At 43.1% G+C, this 21,899-nt stretch overlaps 2 protein-coding genes across 9 annotated transcripts in view; one reads left to right on the forward strand and one right to left on the reverse strand.

Moving 5' to 3' along the window:
• Positions 1 to 1,813, forward strand: part of TBC1D5 (TBC1 domain family member 5) — a 578,936-nt gene extending 577,123 nt beyond the window's left edge. For all 8 annotated transcript variants that reach the window (XM_079115504.1, XM_079115505.1, XM_079115503.1 and 5 more), the window contains one exon: positions 1,303 to 1,813. In XM_079115504.1, the coding sequence (XP_078971630.1) occupies positions 1,303 to 1,344 (42 nt within the window). In that variant the 3' untranslated portion in view covers positions 1,345 to 1,813. The remainder of the gene's footprint in view (positions 1 to 1,302) is intronic.
• LOC306646792 (uncharacterized protein) overlaps positions 1 to 21,899 on the reverse strand; it is a 45,120-nt gene that overhangs the window by 6,440 nt on the left and 16,781 nt on the right. The gene's annotated exons all lie outside the window — the stretch shown is intronic.

Raw genomic sequence — 21,899 nt, forward strand, 5'->3', positions numbered from 1 at the left:
TTCCTGAGTCTGGTCCTCTCAGCACCTCTGAGTAAACTGCTCCTGTGCACGTCTCCGTGGTGACACTTTGTAAGCTCCAGGGTTCCCGCACAGCGAGCAGCCTCACACCTATGCAGAGGTCGCCTTCTCATAAAGGACTTGGGAAGTTGTCAGGAGTTTGGTTCTAGGAAGTACAGAGCTGTCCTGCCAGGGCCACAGGACAGACTGAAAGGACCACAGAGCTGGCTCCACCCACACTGCTAGGCCACTGTCCTCTGCTCACTCCAGCGTCTCCTTTGCCTTGAGAGCTAGAGGGATAGCTGGGTGTCACTGGCCACACAGAGCCACTGCCACCCACCAACCCAAGAAGGTTCTAACTGGTTTGCTGCCATTGGCTGGGCACTTAATCACCACCAGAAACTCCCAGTCCTGCACGTAAGCTACGGGAGTGTCCTCTCCATCCTGGGCTTCTGTGTTGGTGCCACGTGAGCACTCAGGCGTGCGCTCACTCCCTTCTCAAAGGAACCGTAGGAGGGGAGCCTGTGGCACATGAGCAACAACAGCCTCAGATTCCAGTTTCAGAGTTAAGAGCATTGTAGTAGTATTTTTTTTTCTAAGTGACTTTTTTTTTATTATTCTTTGGTGAATATCATTTGCATTTTTTTATTAGTTACAGTGCTAAAGAATATGTTTTTTATTATTTTATCAGGTACTTATGTTTAATTATATATATATTTTTTAATTCTGGATATATGAGGCCTTTTGTTTCTCTAACAGTTGTGGTAATCAGTGGGATTTCTTGCATATTGTGATTATTAGCAGTTACATTTTATATATGTTAAGCTTTGATTAATTCCCACTGTCATCTACTTTTTTTTATACACGTCCCCATGTTTCATGCATTCCTCTCTGATCAGAAATCTGAGTTAAAAATCATCTGTGCATTACGCATCTGTACATTACAGACTAGAGGAAGAAAATCAGCCTACTTTGCCTTATATTGTATGTATGCCAAGGTCATAGAACACTTTGAACCTTCAGTTATACTGAATTATTCCTGCAAGAAGGACCTGCTCATGTTCAGTGCTAACTGCACTCTGTAGAGAACAGCACTGCAGAACGAATGTGCTGCACTTCTCACACGGGGCTGGGCCCGCTCTCGGGCATCCGTCCTTTGCAGCACTAAGGAAGCTGCCGCCAGCAGGAGCACTGCCTTTACTTTGTCAGAGACACCGAGCAAACGTAAAGCTCTGACGGTTTTGCTGTCCCCTAACAACCTGTCATAGTTGATCCAAATTCATTATTTTCATTTTGTTTTTTAAGCTCTCACCCCCAGGGGTCATTACAGAACAGGAGAGTGGATGAAGGACTTGTCTCCAGCTCATTGATTGGCCATCCCGTGAGCACATGGCTGGTTCCATCGCTCCTCCCCAGCAGATATTCGCCTGGCCCTGCCTGTGTCCAGAGCAGGAGCAGCCACAGCCGTGGGGCAGGAGGGGAGGCTACGTGGACTGGGGACAGCAGCTGGCCAGCCAGGCTCCTCACTGGCCAAACCACTTTCTCCGTGCTAACTTTCAGTAACTTTCTAAAGTGCTGAAAGAAACCTGAAGTCCTGTAAGCCGGCTGGAGCCCATGTTGATAAAGTCATGGTCCTTTGCTCACAGTGGCATAGTTCCTCTGATTGATGGACTACCCAGTAACGCCAGCTACATCACACAGACCACTTTTCTCATCCCTCTTTATGCTGTAACCAAACTGATACAAGAAATGATTTATCCTTTTGGCAAAGTGATCCCATTCAGTATGGTTATAATAAAAGACTAATGTGAACTGACGGTGTAGCTTGACTTCTTCCAGGTGGGGTGAACACACATTGAGGTCAAGTGGGGGTGTAGACATTGTCTAGCCCTAAAGCAGAAGTCACACAGCTTCAGCACTGTCTGGTCTCACCTCCACACTGGAGGGGACCCAGGCCTCACACCAGTTCCCATCCGCCCCAAGTTCAGCAAGTTGCCTAACCTCCTGGGCCTCAGTTTCCCCACAATCTGAACATATTCCTAGTCGCCCATTTCATGGGATGACTCGTTTAAAGCATACAGCAAGTGAACAGCCCCAAGGGCGATTCTGGACATCATGGGTCCCAACCCTCTCCCTGGACAGCCTTTCCCCCACCACCCCAGAGGCCGAGCTACCTCTGAGACAGCCTTACTGCTGAGCCTGCTGAGCCAAGAGACCATTTGGGGGCTACCCCAAAGGCCTTCCACCCCTGCCCACTCCCTGCACCAAGTGTGTCCTACTAGCCTAACGTCCAGCACAGGCTTTGGTGAAGGGTGAGATCAAAGGAGCGGTGCTGAGAGCATAAGTGACAGCTAGGAAAAGCGGAGGCGGGGTGGTGGGGAGGAACCTTCGCAGCTGAGACAGACCCAGGAAGCCAGTGGCACCTGAGAATGCGCGAGGCCCAGCCCCAGCCTGCACGCTTCCCCTCCTGTGGGTCACAGCGCTTCCCTGGGGGCTCTGTGGAGGGTCTGGCGCACCTCTCAGGGCTCATGCTAGTGAGGGTGACCCTGACTTCCCCAGGCCAGTGACAACCACACATGCTCCCCCACTGGGGCCTGGAGTGCCTCGTCCATGTACCTCAAGACTGAGTGCTGTAGTCCATCCTGCCCTGTGTGCACCTCCACCTGGGGACGCTGCCTGAGCCCCAGGAAACTGCACTGCTGCTGCAAAATGAGGGGGACACCCAGCACAGCTCTGGACTGAAGGCTGAGGAGTGAGCACAGGTTCCCTGGCCCCTGGGTGGGACTGGCCACAGCTCCCCGGCAAGGTTAAGCTCAGGTTGCTGGCTGCCTTCCCTCTCGAGTCTTCTCCCAGGATCTGCTTCTGGGGAACTCAAACTAACACTCCTACCCTCCTGGGCCCTTGATTCAGGCAGGGACAGGCCTGGCTCACCCAGCAAAAGTGGGGGAGGCCAACGTGCCAGGTCGGCTGAGCCTGGAGTCCTGGCAGAAGAAGGGTTGCCAAGATGCTCCTTCCCTCCACCATGGTCAGGCAAGAACAGGGACTGCTCAAGTCCCATCTGAGGGTCAGAACGGCCCCTCTGTGCTCCAGGACCACCTAGCTGCCAACTCCCGGAAGTGAGCACTGCCCATAGCTAATAGTGCCCTGTTGGGAGGCGCTACCGGCAGTTCCACTTTCATTTTGAAGCCTTTGAGGATACTGTATGTGCGTCATGAGATACTTCTGCACCGAGAGGCTCATCTGTGAAAAGAGACAGTGGTTCTCACAGGAAGGGAAGCGGCGACAGCACCGCAAGCCAGAGGATCCACTCAGCATCAGTCCACTTGCTCCTCCAGCATATTCAAATGGCCACCCCCAAAGTGCGAGGTTACATGAGAGCTCAGACACAGAATGCCCCTCAGGTTACCAGGAAAGGGTGGGAGAGGCATGCTTCTATATAAGGAAGAAGCGCTGAAAAGAACTGAGTGCAGAGGAAAGCCTCCGCCCAGCCTGCAGGGAGCCCAGAGGCTTCAAGTGAGACGACTGGGCTCGCCCAATCAGCTGTCCCTCTGTAGGGGTGACAGGCACTCCCATTTCCTGCTCAGTAGATGCTACAAACTGATTGAAATGTGGATTCATGGCGACCAAACAGGTTGCACGTGCCCACCAGCACTTGCTGTGGAGGAGCAGGCCCCTGGTAGAGGACCTGATGAACCTGCAGTGACCATCAGCAGAGCACACTCCTGGGCCAAGTTCAGGAAGTAGCCAGGAACCCTCCCGTGTCTCAGAGAAACGAAGGGATATTTGACAAGGTGTAACTGAAGCGCATAGGGCTGTGGGGGCGTTACCTCCCCAAAGTGCTCCCAAGGGAAGCACAGCCAACAAATGCCATGTAAAGAACTGTCATTCACTGCCCTTCCAATGACAGTCTTGGTCCTCAGTGCAGGCACTGCCACCTCCTGCCTCCTCAGTGTGGTCCCATTCAGCTGGCCAAGCCAGGCCCTACTGCTCCACACACAGCCTCCCTGTCCTTGGTCCACCCCACAGCTCATCAGATCCGTTCCCATCCCGCTGCAGAGGAGGCCTGGTCCCATTTGTCGGGTCTGGCCAGTGACCTTGTTTCTCTGACTGTCCAGCTCACCCCTCACCTGAAAGAAGATCAGACCAAGAGCTGTTCTCTCAGCCCTCAGGATGCAGGGTGGCTCCTTGCTCCAGCCCCACCGGCCCTCCTGCCAAAGCGGCACACGAGCTCCTTCCTCTACCCAAGAGCCCGCTCACTGATCTTGTTGATACCTGCCAAGCAGCAGGCTCAGTGGCCATGCTGCTCCCTAATGAGGCTCCACCAGTCGCGTCCTGCCCACGGGACGGAGTTGTGGCACTCCCACTCCTGTATTCCATGTTGCCCGCACAGCAAGCTTTCACACACGATGCAATCGTTCATTATGCTTTGGGTCAAGGACTCGGGACACAGGGGGTGATTGGCCACCAATAGCCTCTTATCTGAGGCCTTGGAAGACTCAAAAGCTGAGGTGCGGTTTGTTCACTTGGATCTCCAAGCTGTGTTTGGAGGGGGAGAAAAGAGCAGCACACAACACACCTGAGTGCCAGGGAGAAGCGGTCCCACTAAGACCTACCCCCCGAAGAAACAGCATCAGCTCTCCCACGCTCTATTCATTCGGGTAGCCCCAAGCCCACCAGTTTCAAGGGGAGAGAGAACAAACTCCACTTCTTTATGGGGAGGGCAGTGGCCCAGAAACACATGAGACTGGAGTGTTGCTGGGGCCACTTCTGGAGTTCACAACCTGCCATGCTCACGGACAGGGTGAGCAGGAGGAGTCCTCAGTCGTCCTGAGATGGACTAAGGCTGGGCTAGACACACTGCAGAGCTTCCAGACTCCATCCAAACCTGACCAGTAACCACTCGCTTCTCACCTTCAGGAACCGTCTGTAATAGTTTTAAAGAATAATCCAAAACCTCTTGACGCATTCCTATCAAGAGCCCCTGGAATCTCATCTCGTGACTCCTTGATCAGTAGAATAATATGGAGGAAGTGATACAATATCAGTTTCCAGTGCCCTGCCTCAAGAAGACTGTCAGCTTCGACTCCCTGTCTCTTCGCTCCTGGCCACCATGCTGCAAGGAAGCCCACGCAGCTCCAAGCGGAGGCCTACGTGACAACAGCCAACAGCCTACAACAACCTAGTGTGCCATCTTGAAAGTGAATCTTTTTGCCTCAGTTGATACTGGGCAGAGCAGAAAAGGCTGTCATCCCTGCGGCTTTTCCAAATTACAGAATCACAAGCAAATATAATGAGCTATCATTTTAAGCCATTAAGTTTTGGGGTGGGTGGTTATGTAGCAAGGGACAACTTTCCTAACTAGCATGATTCAATCTAAAATTTCTCTCATCTTGGGACCATACATCTTTCCCAACTTTTGCCTTACTTCCTCTCTCCCCCTTTCCCTCCATCTTCTAATGAATGCATTTATATCCAAGTTCAGAGTTTACATGTCCCTTCTTGGAAAGAGGTCTCAGTCTTAGTCCTTCACTTTGATTTACTGAGCACCTAATATGTGCCAAGCACTATACTTGGGACTGGAGACATGCAGTGAAAAGATAAGGGCTCTATCCTCATAGAGTTGCAGGGCCCAGAAAATGCTTATGTGAGAATAATTAGATGGGAATTATGTGGCAGAGGTTAGCCAGGAAGCCCAGATCTTTTCTTCCTGGGCAGAGACACAGCAAACAGTTTCTCAGCCTCCCTCAAGTGCTGAACTGGGCTGCTGGAATATGGGCAATGCCCCAGGAGTGGTGGCAGGGGAAAAGGGGAGGATGAAAAGATGACCCCAGGGGACCAGAATGGGAAGTCCCTTCTTCCCCCAGAGTTTGAAGACCAGCCTTTCTTAAGCCTCTTTGTCATCTTTGCTTCTACTCTCATGAACCTCATCCTAGGGAGAGTCAGACCAGCTTTGATCAAATCCCAGGGCTGCTCACACATTGGAGGAAGACAGAGCCCAGTGTTACCTGGCATCTGATGAGATGTTAGTGCTCAGACACCTGCACCCTGCTAACCTGCCTCACCCTGGAGATGCCAGGACTACATCCAGTCACTGTCTTAGTTAAGAGGGGACTCTGAGCAAGATACTCATCTCTGGAAACCTCCATTTCCTCACCTGTGAAATAAGGGGGGGAGGCAGTGGGCAGGCTAACAGAAAGAATGAAAAAACAAAACAAGATCCAACTGTATGTTGTTTGCAAGAGATGCCCATTAAAGGCAAAGATAGCCATAGGATAGAAATTGGAATATCATGTAAATGGAGCCCCCAAAAAGCAGGAGTAGCTACTTTTATATCTGAAAAAGTGGACTTCAGATCAAAATAAATCAGAAGAGACAAAGATCACTTTATATTCATAAAGGGAACACTCCAACAAGATATAATATTTATGCCCCTAAGGCAGGTGCAGTTGATTATATAAGAGACTACTCAAATTGAAGCCTCAAATATAGACTCTAGTACAATAATGCAGGGTAATTTCAACACACCTCCCAACATTAGATAGGTCATCTAGACATAAACTTGGTAAAGATCCTTTGGTCCTGAAAAATATTATAAATCAAATGGACATAACAGACATGTATACAATTATTTCATCCAACAAGAGCTGAATACACTTTCTTCTCAGACACTTCTCCATGGACACTTCTCCAAAATATATTTTAGGTCACAAAGCAACGCTTAGTAAATACAAAAATTAAGTATAATTCTTTGCATCTTATCAAATAATGGAATGAAATTAGAAATTAATACAATGAAACCCTATAGAAACTATATAAATACATGGAGATTAAACAATATACTTTTGAATGATGAATGGGTGATAGAAGAAATCAAGGGATAAATTTTAAAATTCTTAGACACTATACTAGAACCTCTGGGACACTATGAAGGAGGTTCTAAGAGAAAAGTTTATAGCTCTGAGTGTGTACACAAAGTCAGAAAGATCCCAAACAAACAGCCTAATGATGTATCTCAACACCTTGAAAAGAACAAACCATCCCAGCGGACACCTAATGAGGGACCTAGGTGGTGTCTGGCATGATGTGAAAGAAATGGGCATGGAGCGATTGTACCCAGGGGGACTCGAGTTGGAACAGCAAAGGGTGGGGGTGAGAACACTCAGGAACTCCACCTGGGAAGCTGAACTCCTCACAAAATATGAGTGCAGAATTGGCCACCCTGGCCCATGACCGGCTTTCTTGGGAGGCACCTGAGAACCGCACCCACAGAAGTGTCTAGCCCTAAGAGCAGATCAACCTAGTCTCTCCAAAGGAGGCACTTTCAACCCAGCATAACTAGGCCTGAGACCCAAACAGAACTCAGTGCCACCTGCCAGATCTACCCCCTCACAGAACATGCTGCAGAAGTGGTAACCTGGGAATGCATGGATCTGGTATGAAGGTCAAAACACAAACCAACTGTACATCTCAAACCGTCCCCCTCCATGTTGGCAAAAAGGGAAATTGAGTTTTATATCAAACAACTTCAATCTTAGGCCATTCCAATTAGCAACTCAGAGAGCAAAACAATAACAGAAAGGGGTTAACACCCCCTGCCCCTTGTTCTAGCAGGACTTTATTCAAGAATAATTGGTAAGAAAAAGAAAGACTGTTGGTTGTAGACATGACCACCCATTCTGGTCAAATAGTTTGACCACTTCAGAAGAGAAGATCCCTTCTGTCTATACCAAACTATCGGATTTTTTTAAACATATTTATTTTAACTTTTTTTTACCTTATTTCGAGGGGGTGCAGGGAAGGAGGGAGGGATTTTTCTAGCAGTCCTGATTCTCAGGGACATATATACATACACTTATTTGTCTTGTTTTTTCTCATATTCAGCATTTTTTAATGTAATTTTCTTTTTTCTAGCTTTGTCTTGTGAGGGTTCAGGTTCATTGAATTGTACATTTTAGTTTGATCTTGTATTATTTTCATGTGTTCACTTCTCTTATTTCTCTTTCAATCTTATCTTCTCCTGCGATCAGCCTAATTCTGTTGTTCTTTCTCCTTCTCTCCCAATAGTGTGCTGCTGCTATTTTTCCCCTCCCTCTGTATAAACATCACCTGCTAATGCTCTTGTGCATTCTGTTGACTTTGAAATTGTAAAGTCCTTTCTAACTTCTTAACACAATTCCTTTTACCATCAATTAACTGTATATTTACCATCATTTAAAACTAAATGGTTTATATAACCCTGCCCCCACCATTAATGCAAAAAAATCATTACCACTGTAATATAACTGACACCTGCTATTTGCTTTCAAAGCTAGTTCATGGTTATTGTTTTCACTGCTAACAACTGCTGAACCCACCATTCCTGTTTATTGGTGGCAAATAATATTGAAGATGTCATAGTAGGATCTGGGTATTTACTTTAACACTGTTTACTGTTTGTTATTGGCAACAGTTGTTACTACTGCTTATTTCCCTCCATTCTGTGAGGTACTGGGAACCAATGGGAAACTAAAAGTTCACAGGTTAGAGATTCTGCTACAGAACTGAACATCCCCTCACGTTATTCCTACCCAATGAAGGGAGGAGACAAAGAGCCACAAACCATCAATAAGGACCAAAGGAGGAACAACCAGAGAGGGAACTCAGGTCTTACCCCTTGGCATCTACTCAGACAACAAAAACAGACAGAAGTCACAGAACAAAGGTAACTACAAAAGGACACAAACCAAACAAGAGGTAGAGGAATCCACTTCAATTGAAGCACAAGAGGAAGACTTCTAAAAACATGAGAAAACAGGCAAACAAATCTCCCCCCGCCCCATCCACAATCCCCCAACAAAGGAACCCACTGATAGTGAGGTAGATGAAAACCCAGAGAAAGATTATTTTTAAAAACCCAATTACTAAAAGGTTAATGAACTAAAAGAAGACCTAAGGAAGGCATTAAAAGAGCAATTACAAGAGATAAAAGAACATTTTAATAAAGAAATAGAAATAGTGAAAACAAACTAAGCAAAATTCCTGATCAAATTACAAACTCACTTTAAGGCATCAATAACAGACTAGGTAGTGTAGAAAAAAGAACCTCAGCCCTTGAAGGACAGAACTTCAGGTACCGATGACAAGACTATATGATTTTGAATACACAGAAGGTAGTAAAGGGAAAAATTATACAACCTGACCAGAATATACGAGAACCCTGGGATAATTTTAAAAGACCAAACCTGAGAATTATTGGGATAGAGGAGAATATGGAGATATAAACTGAAGGCATAAGGAATATTGCAATGAGATAGTTACAGAAAACTTCTCCCATGTCAGAAATGGGAGACATCCACATACAGGAGGCTTACAGGACCCCAAGTAGACCTCAGTCAAATGAGAAGCTCACTGAGACATATCATAATCAAAATGCCTAACACAGAAAACAAGGAAAGCCACAAGAGAGAAATATCAGGTCATATTTAGAGACAAACCAATAAGACTGACTTCAGATTTCTCTGCCCAGACCCTAAAATCAAGGTATATGACCTACTCAAATTGTATACCTAGGAGGATATAGGAACCTTAAACAGATCAATTTCTAGCAATGAGACTGAAGCAGCCATCAAGTCTTCCTGGAATGATATATTCCAAACTCTAAAAGAAAATAACTGTCAGCCAAGGTTACTATGCCCAGCAAAACCCAGTTTCAAATCTGAGGGGGAAATAAAAATATTCCATGACAAGAATCAACTAAAAGAATTCATGAGCACAAAATCAGCACAACAAAGAAAACTCAAGGATAAACTTCACAGAGAGGAACTAAAAATTAGTTTCCAAGCCCACAAACAGAAAGTTCAATAGAAGAATAATACACTAGAAATCAAGACCGGATCAAATGGAGCAAAAATACAAAACGGCAGGACACCACAAAAATATATCCATACTAATAAAGAATGTCAATGGTCTCAACTCCCCAATTAAAAGACACAGATTAGTAGAATGGATCAAAAAAACAAAATCCAAATATATGCTGTTTATGAGACCCATCTTATGAGCAAAGACATCCAGAGGTTGAAGGTGAAAGGATAGCAAAAAATATTCTAGCACATAGTGCAAGAAAACAAGCAGGAGTGGCTAGTCTATCTGACAAAGTAGATTTCAAACAAACAAAAATCAGAGAGAAATAAGGTCATTACATCCTAGTAAAGGTAATAATCTGACAAGAAGATAGAACCATAGTAAACATGCCCAAATATCAATGCACCAAATTACCTGGAAAAAAAAATACTCTGAAATTAAATTCCACATAATAATACTGGGGGATTTCAATATACCCTTATCACCAATAGAAAGGTTATCCAAACAAACAAAAAAATTCAACAAAGATGTCTCCAACCTAAACAACACCATAAATCAAATTGGACCTAAGGAACATCTACCAAATAGTCCACCCACAAACACCTGAATTTATCTTCTCAGCTGTGCATGAAACTTTTTTCCAAAATCAATCAGATTCTAGGCCACAAAGCAAATCTTAGCAAATAATTTAAAAAACTGATATAATCCCATGTATCCTATCAGATCACAATGGAATGAAGCTAAAAATCAACAGCAAGAAAAATAATAGAACTACATAAACTCATGGAGATTGAACAATATCTTAAATGAAAAATGGATCAGATAAGAAATGAGAACAGAAATCAAATTCTTAGAAATTAACAAGATCAAAGACACACTTATCAAAATCTCTGGAATGGTATGACAGCAGTTCTAAGAGGCAAATTTATAGCATTGAGTGCCTACTTTAAAAAATTAGATCCAAAATAAGTTTATGCTAAATCTCAAGGTCTGTAGAAAAAGAATAACTAACCCCAAAAGAAGACAGGGAATAATTAAGATCAGAGCTGAAATCAAAGAAATTGAAAGTAATACACAGAATCAATGTAATGAAGAGTTGGTTCTTCAAAAAGAAAATTTATAAGCCCTTACCCAAACTAACAAAAAAAAAAAAAAAAAGAGGCAAATCAACAATATTAGGAATGAAAAAGGAGATATCACCACAGACCCCCTCTGAAATCCAGAGGATTATCAGATTCTATTTTAAAAAGTTATGCTCTAATAGACTAGAAAATCTTGAAGATATGGACAAATTCCTAAAGATATACGACCTACTCAAATTGTATACCTACGAGGATATAGGAAACTTAAACAGATCAATTTCTAGTAATGAGACTGAAGCAGCCATCAAGTCTTCCAATCAAGAAAAGCACAGGACCAGATGGATTCTCAGCCAAGTTCTACCAAACCTTTAAAGAAGAACTAATACCAATCCTTCTAAAAGCATTCCACTAAATAGAAAAGGGGGAGCACTCTGCAAAATCATTCCACGAAGCCAGTTTACCCTGATACCAAAACCAGACAAAGACACACCAAGGAAAGAAAACTTCAGACCAATATCCTTGATAAATATAGATGCAAAAATTCTTTTTTTTTTTTTTTTTTTTTTTTTTTTTTTTTTTTTTTTTTTTGCGGTACTGGGGATCGAACTCAGGGCCTTATGCTTACAAGGCAAGCACTCTACCAGCTGAGCTATCTCCCCAACCCAAAAGCTCTTAATAAAATATTACTAACCTGCATTCAAAAACACAGCAAGAAGATAATACACCATGATCAAGTGGATTTCTCATTCTAGGGATAGAAGGTTGGTTCAACATATTTATTGTAAATCAACTGTAAATCAATGTGATTCATCACTTACACAGAATTCAGGGAAAAAAAGCACATGATCATCTCAATAGATGTAGAAAAGGCCTTTGATAAAATCCAACACCAATTCATGTTAAAAACACTGGAGAAGCTAGAGATTAAAGGAAGTTACCTCAACATTGTAAAGGCCATTTATGACAAACCCAAAGCTAACATCATACTAAATGGGGAAAAACTAAAAGCATTTCCACAAAATTCAGGAACAAAACAAGGCTGTCCTCTCTCACCACTCCTATTTAATATAGTCCTTGAAACATGTCAGAGCAATCAGGCAAGAAAAGGAAATAAAAGGGATACATATTGGAATAGAAGCCAAACGATCTGTTTGCTAAAGATATGATCCTTTATCTAGAAGATTAAAAAAAGATCCACCAAAAGACTTCCAGAACTTATAAATGAATTCATTAAAGTAGTAGGATACAATATCAACACCCTTTGATCAATAGCTTTCCTATACTCCAACAGTATTTCTTGAGGAAGAAATCAGGAAAACTATCCCATTCACAATAACCTTAAAAAAAAAAAAAAAACTTGAGAATTAATCTAACCATGAAAGTAAAAGAAATCTACAACGAAGGGGCTGGGGTTATGGCTCAGTGGTAGAATTTTTGCCAAGCATGTGTGAGCCACTGGGTTCGATCCTCAGCACCTACTAAAAATAAATAAACCAAATAAAGGCATTGTGTCCATCTATAACTAAAAAACAATTTAAATCTTTTTAATAAAGAACTCTACAATGAAAATTATAGAGCACTGAAGAAAGAAATTGAAGCTGTCCTTAGAAGATGAAAAGATATCCCACGTTCTCGGATTAGCAGAAATAATTTGTCAAAATGGCCCTACTACCAAAAGCAATACACATTCAGTGCAACTGCCATCAAAATACCAGTGAATTCTTAACAAAATTAGAAAAAATAATTCCTAATTCATTTGAAATAAGAGACCCAGAATAGCCAACGCATACTAAGCAAGAAAAGTGCAGCAGGAGGCATCGCAATACCTGATCTGAAATTACACTACAGAGCTGTAGGAACAAAAACAGCATGATACTGGCACCAAAACACACACGGAGACCAATGGAATAGAAGACACAGAGGCAAGCCCGCCAACCTACTGCCATCTGATATTCGATAGCAAAAATATATCTTGGAGAAAAGACAGCCACTTTTTCAAATGATGCTGGGAAAACTGGATAGCTATATGTAGAAAAATAAAATTAGACCCCTATTTTTTACCCTACACAAAACTCAAATCAAAATAGATAAAACTTAGGAAGTAGACCAGAAACTATGTAACTCCTAGAAGAAAATGTAGGGTCAATACTCTAGCATGTAGGCACAGGCAACAATTTAATAGGAACCCTACCTCTCAGGAAATAATGCCAAGAATAAATAGGATGACATCAACTTTAAAAGCTTCCTTACAGCAAAGTAAACAGAAATATGAAGAGAGAAGCTACAGAATGGGAGAAAGTCTTTGCCAGCTATTCTTCTGACAGAGGATTAATATCCAGCATACATAAAGAAGTTAAAAAGCTTCACACCAAAAAAAAAAAAAAAAAAAAATCAAGTAACCCAATTAATAAGTGGGCAAGTGAATTAAACAGGCACTTCACAAAAGAGATACAGATCGTTAACAAATACACAGAAAAATGTTCAACATCATTAATAATTAGGGAAATGCATCAGAAGTACACCAAGATTTCATCTCACATTAGTCAGTACGGCGATCATCAAGAATACAAGTAATAATGAATGCTGGAGAGGATGTGAAGAAAACAGGACATTTTAACACTGTTGGTAGGATTGCACATTAGGACAACCATTATGGAAATCAGTATGCGGTTTCTGCAAAAGACCAGACGAAGAGCCACCATGTGTCCCAGTAGCTCCTCTCCCATTTATCCTAAAGAATCGGTCATCTTACTACAGTGATACGTGCACACCCATGTTTACGGCAGCACGATGGCCAAACTACAGAACCAGCCTAGGTGTCCATCAATGGGTGAACGGATAAAGAAAAGGTGGGATCCATATACAATGGACTTTTATTCAACCATAAAGAAAAATGAGATTCCATCATTTGTAGGAAAATGGATGGAACTCAGAAGGTCAAGGGTCCTGTGTTTCCTCTCATATGTAGAAGCTAGAGGTTAAAAAAAAAAAAAAAAAAAAGGAAAAGAAAGGGGGTGGGGGGGTAGGGGAGTCTCACAAAAATCAACTGGAGATCAGCAGAGGAAAGAGACGGGGTGAGCAGTGGGAGGCGGGGTGCCGAGGAGCAATACTGGCCGAATTCTGTCGCTGTACTGTGTGCACGAACGACAAAGCCCACCACTGTGCGTGACGATAGTGCGCCAGCTTTAAAAAGTGGGGGGAGTGGGGGAGGGGAGGACAGCTGCCAGGCTTGACCCTCTGCTGCAGCCTCCCAAGTGGTCTGGTCTGTTAAATGCCAGGCGTTGTGCCTGGCTGTCACCCACATTAACTCAAATGCCCAATCGACCCAGGGGGCAGGCGATGGGGACAGTGTGCGAGCAGCCCAGTGCATGACCTCAGGACTGCGCCCACCCCACATCAGCTGAGGGGCAGGACCCAGGTGCTGGGTCACGTTCCTGGGGGTGGCGGCTCTGCATGATTTCCAGCCACACGGAGGCATCTCTGGGGACGTGCTCACGTGACTCACCTGTGCTGCGACGGTGGGGGTGGCAAGGCCGCTACTGGGTTTCTCGGAATCCTGAGCCTCAGAGATTCAGAGAAAGTCTGCTGGCCCGTGTGCAGTCTGAGATGGTAACCACAGAACTTGTGCAGGAAGCCAGGTAAGAGCTGCTTCAGTCAGGAGAGATGGCCCCTCCGCCCCAGCCTCTGGGAAGCACAGGCCACAAGCAGGGTGCAAATGTCAGACCCCCCCCCCCATGTGCAGGAGGCTTAGGGAGGGGAGCCCCACTGTGCTGGGAGGGAGTCTGGAACCCAGGGAAAACTGTGCCTGGTTCCCTGGGGAACAAACCAGCCCTGGCTTCATGGCATCTCCCCTCCTGCAGGGTTTGGCCCCAGCTTACCCAGGGGGCCATGGGTAGACACTCTCCCTCCCGCAACACTGTTTCTCCATCTGAAAAGGGATTAGAATAGAATGGGTCTTTCTTTAAAAAAGAAAGAAAAAAAAAGAAAGAAAACAAAGAAAGAAAAAAGAAAGAAAGGAAAGAAAGAAAAAAAACTTTTTAAATCGTAAACAAATGGGATACATGTTGTTTCTCTTTGTACATGGAGTCAAGGCATACCATTTGTGTAATCATAAATTTACATAGGATGTTGTTTGATTCATTGTTATTTTTTTCCTTCCCCCACCCCTCCCACCCCTCTTTTCCCTCTATACAGTCCTTCCTTCCTCCATTCTTGCCCCCCCCTCCCTAACCCTAACTCTAACCCTAACACTAACCCCTCCCTCCCCCCATTATGTGCCATCATCCACTTATCAGCGAGATCATTCGTCCTTTGGTTTTTTGAGATTGGCTTATCTCACTTAGCATGATATTCTCCAATTTCATCCTTTGCCTGCAAATGCCATAATTTTATCATTCTTTATGGCTGAGTAATATTCCATTGTATATATATATATACCACAGTTTCTTTATCCATTCATCAATTGAAGGACATCTAGGTTGGTTCCACAATCTGGCTATTGTTACGTTAGCAGCTATGAACATTGATGTGGCTGTATCTCTGTAGTATGCTGATTTTAAGTCCTTTGGGTATAGGCCAAGGAGTGGGATAGCTGGGTCAAATGGAGGGTCCATTCCAAGTTTTCTAAGGAATCTCCACACTGCTTTCCAGAGTGGCTGCACTAATTTGCAACCCCACCAGCAATGTATGAGTGTACCTTTTTCCCCACATCCTCTCCAATACCTGTTGTTGCTTGTATTCTTGATAATCGCCATTCTAATTGGGGTGAGATGGAATCTTAGGGTAGTTTTGATTTGCATTTCTCTTATTATTGGAGATGTTGAACATTTTTTCATATATCTGTTGATTGCTTGTAGATCTTCTTCTGTGAAGTGTCCATTTCTTTTGCACATTTGTTGATTGGATTATTTGCATTCTTAGTGTAGAGTTTTTTGAGTTCTTTATAGATTCTGGAAATTACTGCTCTATCCGAAGTATGAGTGGCAAAGATTTTCTCCCACTCTGTAGGCTCTCTCTTCACATTACTGATAGTTTCCTTTGCTGAGAGAAAGCTTTTTAGTTTGAATCTATCCCAGTTGTTGATTCTTGCTTTTATTTCTTGGGCTATGGGAGTCCTGTTAAGGAAGTCTGATCCTAAGCCAACAAGGTGAAGATTTGGACCTACTTTTTCTTCTATAAGATTCAGGGTCTCTGGTCTGATTCTGAGGTCCTTGATCCATTTTGAGTTGAGTTTTGTGCAGGGTGAGAGATAGGGGTTTAATTTCATTCTGTTGCATATGGATTTCCAGTTTTCCCAACACCATTTGTTGAAAAGGCTATCTTTTCTCCATTGCATATTTTTGGCCCCTTTGTCTAATATGAGAAAATTGTATTTATTTGGGTTTGTGTCCGTGTCCTCTATTCTGTACCATTGATCTACCTGTCTATTTTTGTACCAATACCATGCCGTTTTTGTTACTATTGCTTTGTAATAGAGTTGAAGATCTGGTATTGCGATATCCCCTGCTTCACTCTTTCTGCTAAGGATTGCTTTAGCTATTCTGGGTTTCTTATTCTTCCAGATGAATTTCATGATTGCTTGCTCTATTTCTGTAAGGTACATCATTGGGATTTTAATTGGAATTGTATTGAATCTATATAGCACTTTAGGTAGTATGGCCATTTTGACAATATTAATTCTGCCTATCCAAGAACATGGGAGATCTTTCCATCTTCTATGATTTTCCTTAATTTCTTTCTTTAGTGTACTGTAGTTCTCATTGTAGAGGTCTTTCACTTCTTTTGTAAGATTGATTCCCAAATATTTTATTTTTTTTGATGCTATTGTGAATGGGGTAGTTTTCCTAACTTCTCTTTCTGAAGATTCATCACTTATGTATAAAAATGCATTGGATTTATGAGCATTGATCTTGTAACCTGTTACTTTACTGAATTCACTTATGAGTTCTAAAAGTTTTCTGGTGGAATTTCCGGGTTCCTCTAAATATATAATCATGTCATCAGCAAACAGGGATGGCTTGAGTTCTTCTTTTCCTATTCGTATCCCTTTAATTTCTTTGGTGTGTCTAATTGCTCTGGCCAGATTCTCAAGAACGATGTTGAATAGAAGTGGTGAAAGAGGGCATCCCTGCCTTGTTCCAGTTTTTAGGGGGACTGCTTTCAGTTTTTCACCATTTAGAATGATATTAGCCATTGGCTTAGAGTAGATGGCCTTCACAAGGTTAAGGAATGTTCCCACTATCCCTATTTTGTCTAGTGTTTTGAGCATGAAGGGATGCTGTATTTTATCGAATGCTTTTTCTGCATCTATCGAAATCATGTGATTCTTAACTTTTAGTCTGTTTATATGGTGAATGACATTGATTTCTGGATGTTAAACCAACCTTGCATCCCTGGGATAAAACCCACCTGATCGTGGTGCACTATATTTTTAATATATTTTTGTATGCAAGTTGCTAAAATTTTGTTGAGAATTTTTGCATCGATGTTCATTAAGGATACTGGTCTGAAATTTTCTTTCCTCCATGTGTCTCTGTCTGGTTTAGGTATCAGGGTGATATTGGCTTCATAGAATGAGTTTGAGGGTTCCCTCCTCTTCTATTTCATGGAATACTTGAGGAGTATTGGAATGAGCTCTTCTTTAAAGGTCTTGTAGAACTCGGCTGAGAACCCATCTCTGGTCCCGGACTTTTCTTTGTTGGTAGGCTTTTGATGACCTCTTCTATTTCATTGCTTGAAATTGATTTATTTAAGTTGTGTATGTCCTCCTGGTTCAGTTTGGGTAATTCATGTCTCTAGAAACTTGTCGATGTCTTCGAGGTTTTCTGTCTTGTTGGAGTATAGATTTTCAAAATAGCTTCTAATTATGTTTTGTATTTCACTCGTGTCTGTTGATATTTCCTTGTTCATTCCAAATTTTAGTAATTTGAGTTTTCTTTTTCTCTTTGTTAGTGTGCTAATGGTTTATCAATTTTGTTTATTTTTTCAAAGAATCAACTCTTTTGTTAATTTTTTTGATTGTTTCTTTTGTTTCAGTTTTGATGATTTCAGCTCTGATTTTAACTATTTCCTGTCTTCTACTTTTGGTGTTGGTCAGCTCTTCTTTTTCTAGGGCTTTAAGCTGTAGTGTTAAGTCGTTTATTTGTTGAGTTTTACTTCTTTTGTTGAATGCACTCCATGAAATAAATCTTCTTCTAAGTACTGCTTTCTTAGTGTCCCAGAGATTTTGATATGATGTGTCTTTGTTCTCATTTACTTCTAAGAATTTTTTTATTTCCCTCCTGATGTCTTCTGTTATCCATTCATCATATAATAGCGTATTATTTAATCTCCAGGTATTGGAGAAGTTTCTGTTTTTTATTCTGTTATTTCTAATTTCAAGCCATTATGATCTGATAGGATACAAGGTAGTATCTCTGTCTTCTTGTATTTGCTAACAGTAGCTTTGTGGCATAAAATATGGTCTATTTTAGAGAAGGATCCATGTGCTGCTGAGAAGAAAGTGTATTCGTTCTTTGTTGGATGGTATATTCTATATATATCCGTTAAGTCTAAATTGTTGATTGTGTTATTGAGATCTATGGCTTCTTTATTCAATTTTTGTTTGGAAGATCTATCCAGCGGTGAGAGAGGTATGTTAAAATCACCTAGTATTATTGTGTTGTGGTCTATTTGATTTCTGGAATTGAGAAGCATTTGTTTGACGTACATGGATGAGCCAATGTTTGGGGCGTAGATATTTATGATTGTTATGTCTTGCTGATTTATGCTTCCCTTAAGCAGTAATGTCCTTCTTTATCCCTTCTGACTAGTTTTGGCTTGAAGTCCACATTATCTGAAATGAGGATGGATACTCCAGCTTTTTTGCTGTGTCCATGTGCATGGTATGTTTTTTCCCATCCTTTCACCTTTAGTCTGTGGGTATCTCTTTCTATGAGATGAGTCTCTTGCAGGCAGCATGTTGTTGGATTTTTCTTTTTAATCCATTCTTCCAGTCTATGTCTTTTGATTGGTGACTTCAGGCCATTAACATTCAGGGTTATCATTGTGATATGATTTGTATTCCCAGGCATTTGACTCATTTTTGTTTTTTGACATGATTTGGTTTCTCCTTTATTTGGCTATTCCTTTAGGCTAGTTCCTCCTGTTGCTGATTTGCATCGTTGTTTTTCATCTCTTCCTCATGGAATATTTTGCTGAGAATGTTCTGTAATGCCGGCTTTCTTTTTCTAAATTATTTTAGCTTTTGTTTATCATGGAAGGATCTTATTTCATCATCAATCTGAAAGGAAGTTTTGCTGGGTATAAGATTCTTGGTTGGCATCTGTTTTCTTTCGGGGCTTGGTAAATGTTGTTCCAGGCCCTTCTAGCTTTTAGGGTCTGGATTGAAAAATCTGCTGATATTCTTATTGGTTTCCCCCTGAATTTAATTTGATTTTTTTCTCTCGCAGCCTTTAAAATTCTGTCTTTACTTTGTATGTTAGGTATTTTCATAATAATGTGCCTTGGTGTGGGTCTGTTGTAATTTTGTATATTTGGGGATATATGTATATATATATATATATATATATATTTTTTTTTTTTTTTTTTTTTCTTAACCACAACCCACAGTAAGAAGTAATCCTACCAGCTCAGGAGGTTGAGGCAGGAGGATCAGGAGTTCAAAGTCAGCCTCAGCAACTCAAGGAGACCCTGTCTCTAAATAAAATATTAAAAAGGGCTGTGATGTAGCTCAGTGGTTAAGTGCCCCTGAGTTCAATCTTTAGCACTAAAATAAATAAAAATACACTTTATGGTATATACATAGGATAGGATTATATTGCTACTGTATAACACATGGGTCCCCAAATGTCAGTGTCTCACAACACGAGCTCATTTCTCACCAACGTCCACATGAGCTTGCTTGGTTTTCCTAGCTCTCCTCCACACAGTGATTCAGGGACCCAGCCACTGTGAGGCTCCACCATCCCATAGGACTCAGAGGATGTCAGACTCATGTCTGTCTAAACCAGAAGCAAAAAGTCAAATTCAATCATATTCTAGTGGAGACAGCAAGTCACCCAGGGGCTGGGCATGGTCATCCCTGGCAGGGTAGCCCCTCCCTACAGACAAAGAGCCACAGATGTGGCCTCTGGTCAGCAGCATACCACACCCTGAGCCCCAAACACCCACACCTGAAGTAGGTTCCTGAGACTTCCTCATGCTACAGACAACGCCTCCTGATTCTGATGTCTTCTACTGTTTTCCTCTATTGCATCCTATTTTATTCTATTTTTGTAAGCGCTAATGTAACCCATTGAATTAATCTCAGGACCCATCAATGGGTCAATGCCTATAGTTTAAAAAAGGAGATGATTTCTTAAGGAAATGACCAGACTATTAGGCACCTGTAGAATGTATGGCGCTCAGAGGCCACATGTCTTCAGGGATGCTTTCAGCCCAGAAAAGAGCTGCTTGAAGCCACAGCTGAACCCAGAAGAAGTGAAGCAGGAAAGGTAGATTTTATCCCAAGAGAGATCAGGATGTACCCTAATGCAGCCAAAGAAGTGGGGTAGGGTCAGAAGTCCAGGGGCGGGGGGCATCATGGAGGCCCAGGAAGGGAATTTCTGGGACACCTCAAACTATTGACTGACAGAAGTCAAAATGCCTCAAATGGTAAGTTTAACACACTGACTAGAAGAATCCCACATTCCTGGGGTGTGGGTGTGTAGCTCAGTGGTAACGATCTTGCCTGACATACACAAAGCCTGGGGTGCAGGCCCGGCACCATCAAAAAGATTTTCTAAAAGGAAAATCCCACATCCTCGATGCCAGGTAAATACAACATCATTTTACTTATTTACTTAATTAATTTATTTTGGTACTGGGGAGTGAACCCAGGGGCACTCAACCACTGAGCCACATGCCCAACCCTTTTACATTTTATTTAGAGACAGGGTCTCACTAAATTGCTTAGGGCCTCACGGAGTTGCTGAGGCTGGCCTTGAACTCACAATCCTCCTGCCTCAGCCTCCTGAGCTGCTGGGATTACAGGCATGCACCACTACGCCTGGCCTCATTTTATTAATTTTAAGGAACATATCCCAGCTGAAAATGGGCCAGGGCTTCTTATGTTTTATGTCTACACAGCAGGTAGAAGCAATCAGACTTTCCCCAAGAGCCTGGCTCTGAAGTCACACAGGCCCAGGTGGGATCCTTAGCAGGCAGTCTTGGTTAAATTAATCCTGCTGAGCCTTAGGGCCCCCATCAGTTAAAGGGAGTTGTAGTGCAGGGGTCACAGTGAGGACAGACTAGGAGGCAGGCCGGTGACACATCAGAGGACCCGCCAACTTTCACGTGAGAAACCACTTTCCCTTAAGCAGCTCAGCCTTCCACCCTCCTCCTGCTGAGCGAGGGCCCTGTTCTTAGTCACTTCCTGCCCCTGTGCTCCCTGTCCCTTCACTGGTGCAAACCACACCCCACCAGAGTCTGAGTCTGATTGGACTTCCCAGCGATAGGGACAGGTGGGCCTTGGAGGCCCCCACCCCAGGATTGCTCACCACACCCCTCTCACCATCTGCACCAGCAAACAGGCTCCTCTGGAGAGCTGAGGGCCAGTATCAGTATAATGCAGCCTCTTCCAGTGAGGTCACCCTCCACCGAGCATGGACCTCTAAACCTCCAGTGACAATCAGGAGCTGCTCATTCTACTCCAAACAAAACCACTTAATTAAACTCCCTGGCGTCAGTGCTTGCTTGCTTTCTGAGTCTGACTCACGCCCCCAGTTTGCCCGAGCAGGAAAGCGTGGGTGCCCGCTCTGCTGTTCCTTAATGCTGACCTGGGAACCTCTCCTCTCTACTGGAGAGCAGTGGTTTTGTGAGAAGTTGTCTCATCCAGGAGAGAGTCCTGCTGGGGCAGCTCAGAGCCCAGGTCCAGCCTCAGACTGCAGGTGGCAAGACCAGACAGGTGTAGGCTCCTGATCTCCCCACCAAACAGCTGTA

This window comes from Sciurus vulgaris (assembly GCF_902686455.1).
Source record: "Sciurus vulgaris genome assembly, chromosome: 16".
NCBI lineage: Eukaryota > Metazoa > Chordata > Mammalia > Rodentia > Sciuridae > Sciurus > Sciurus vulgaris.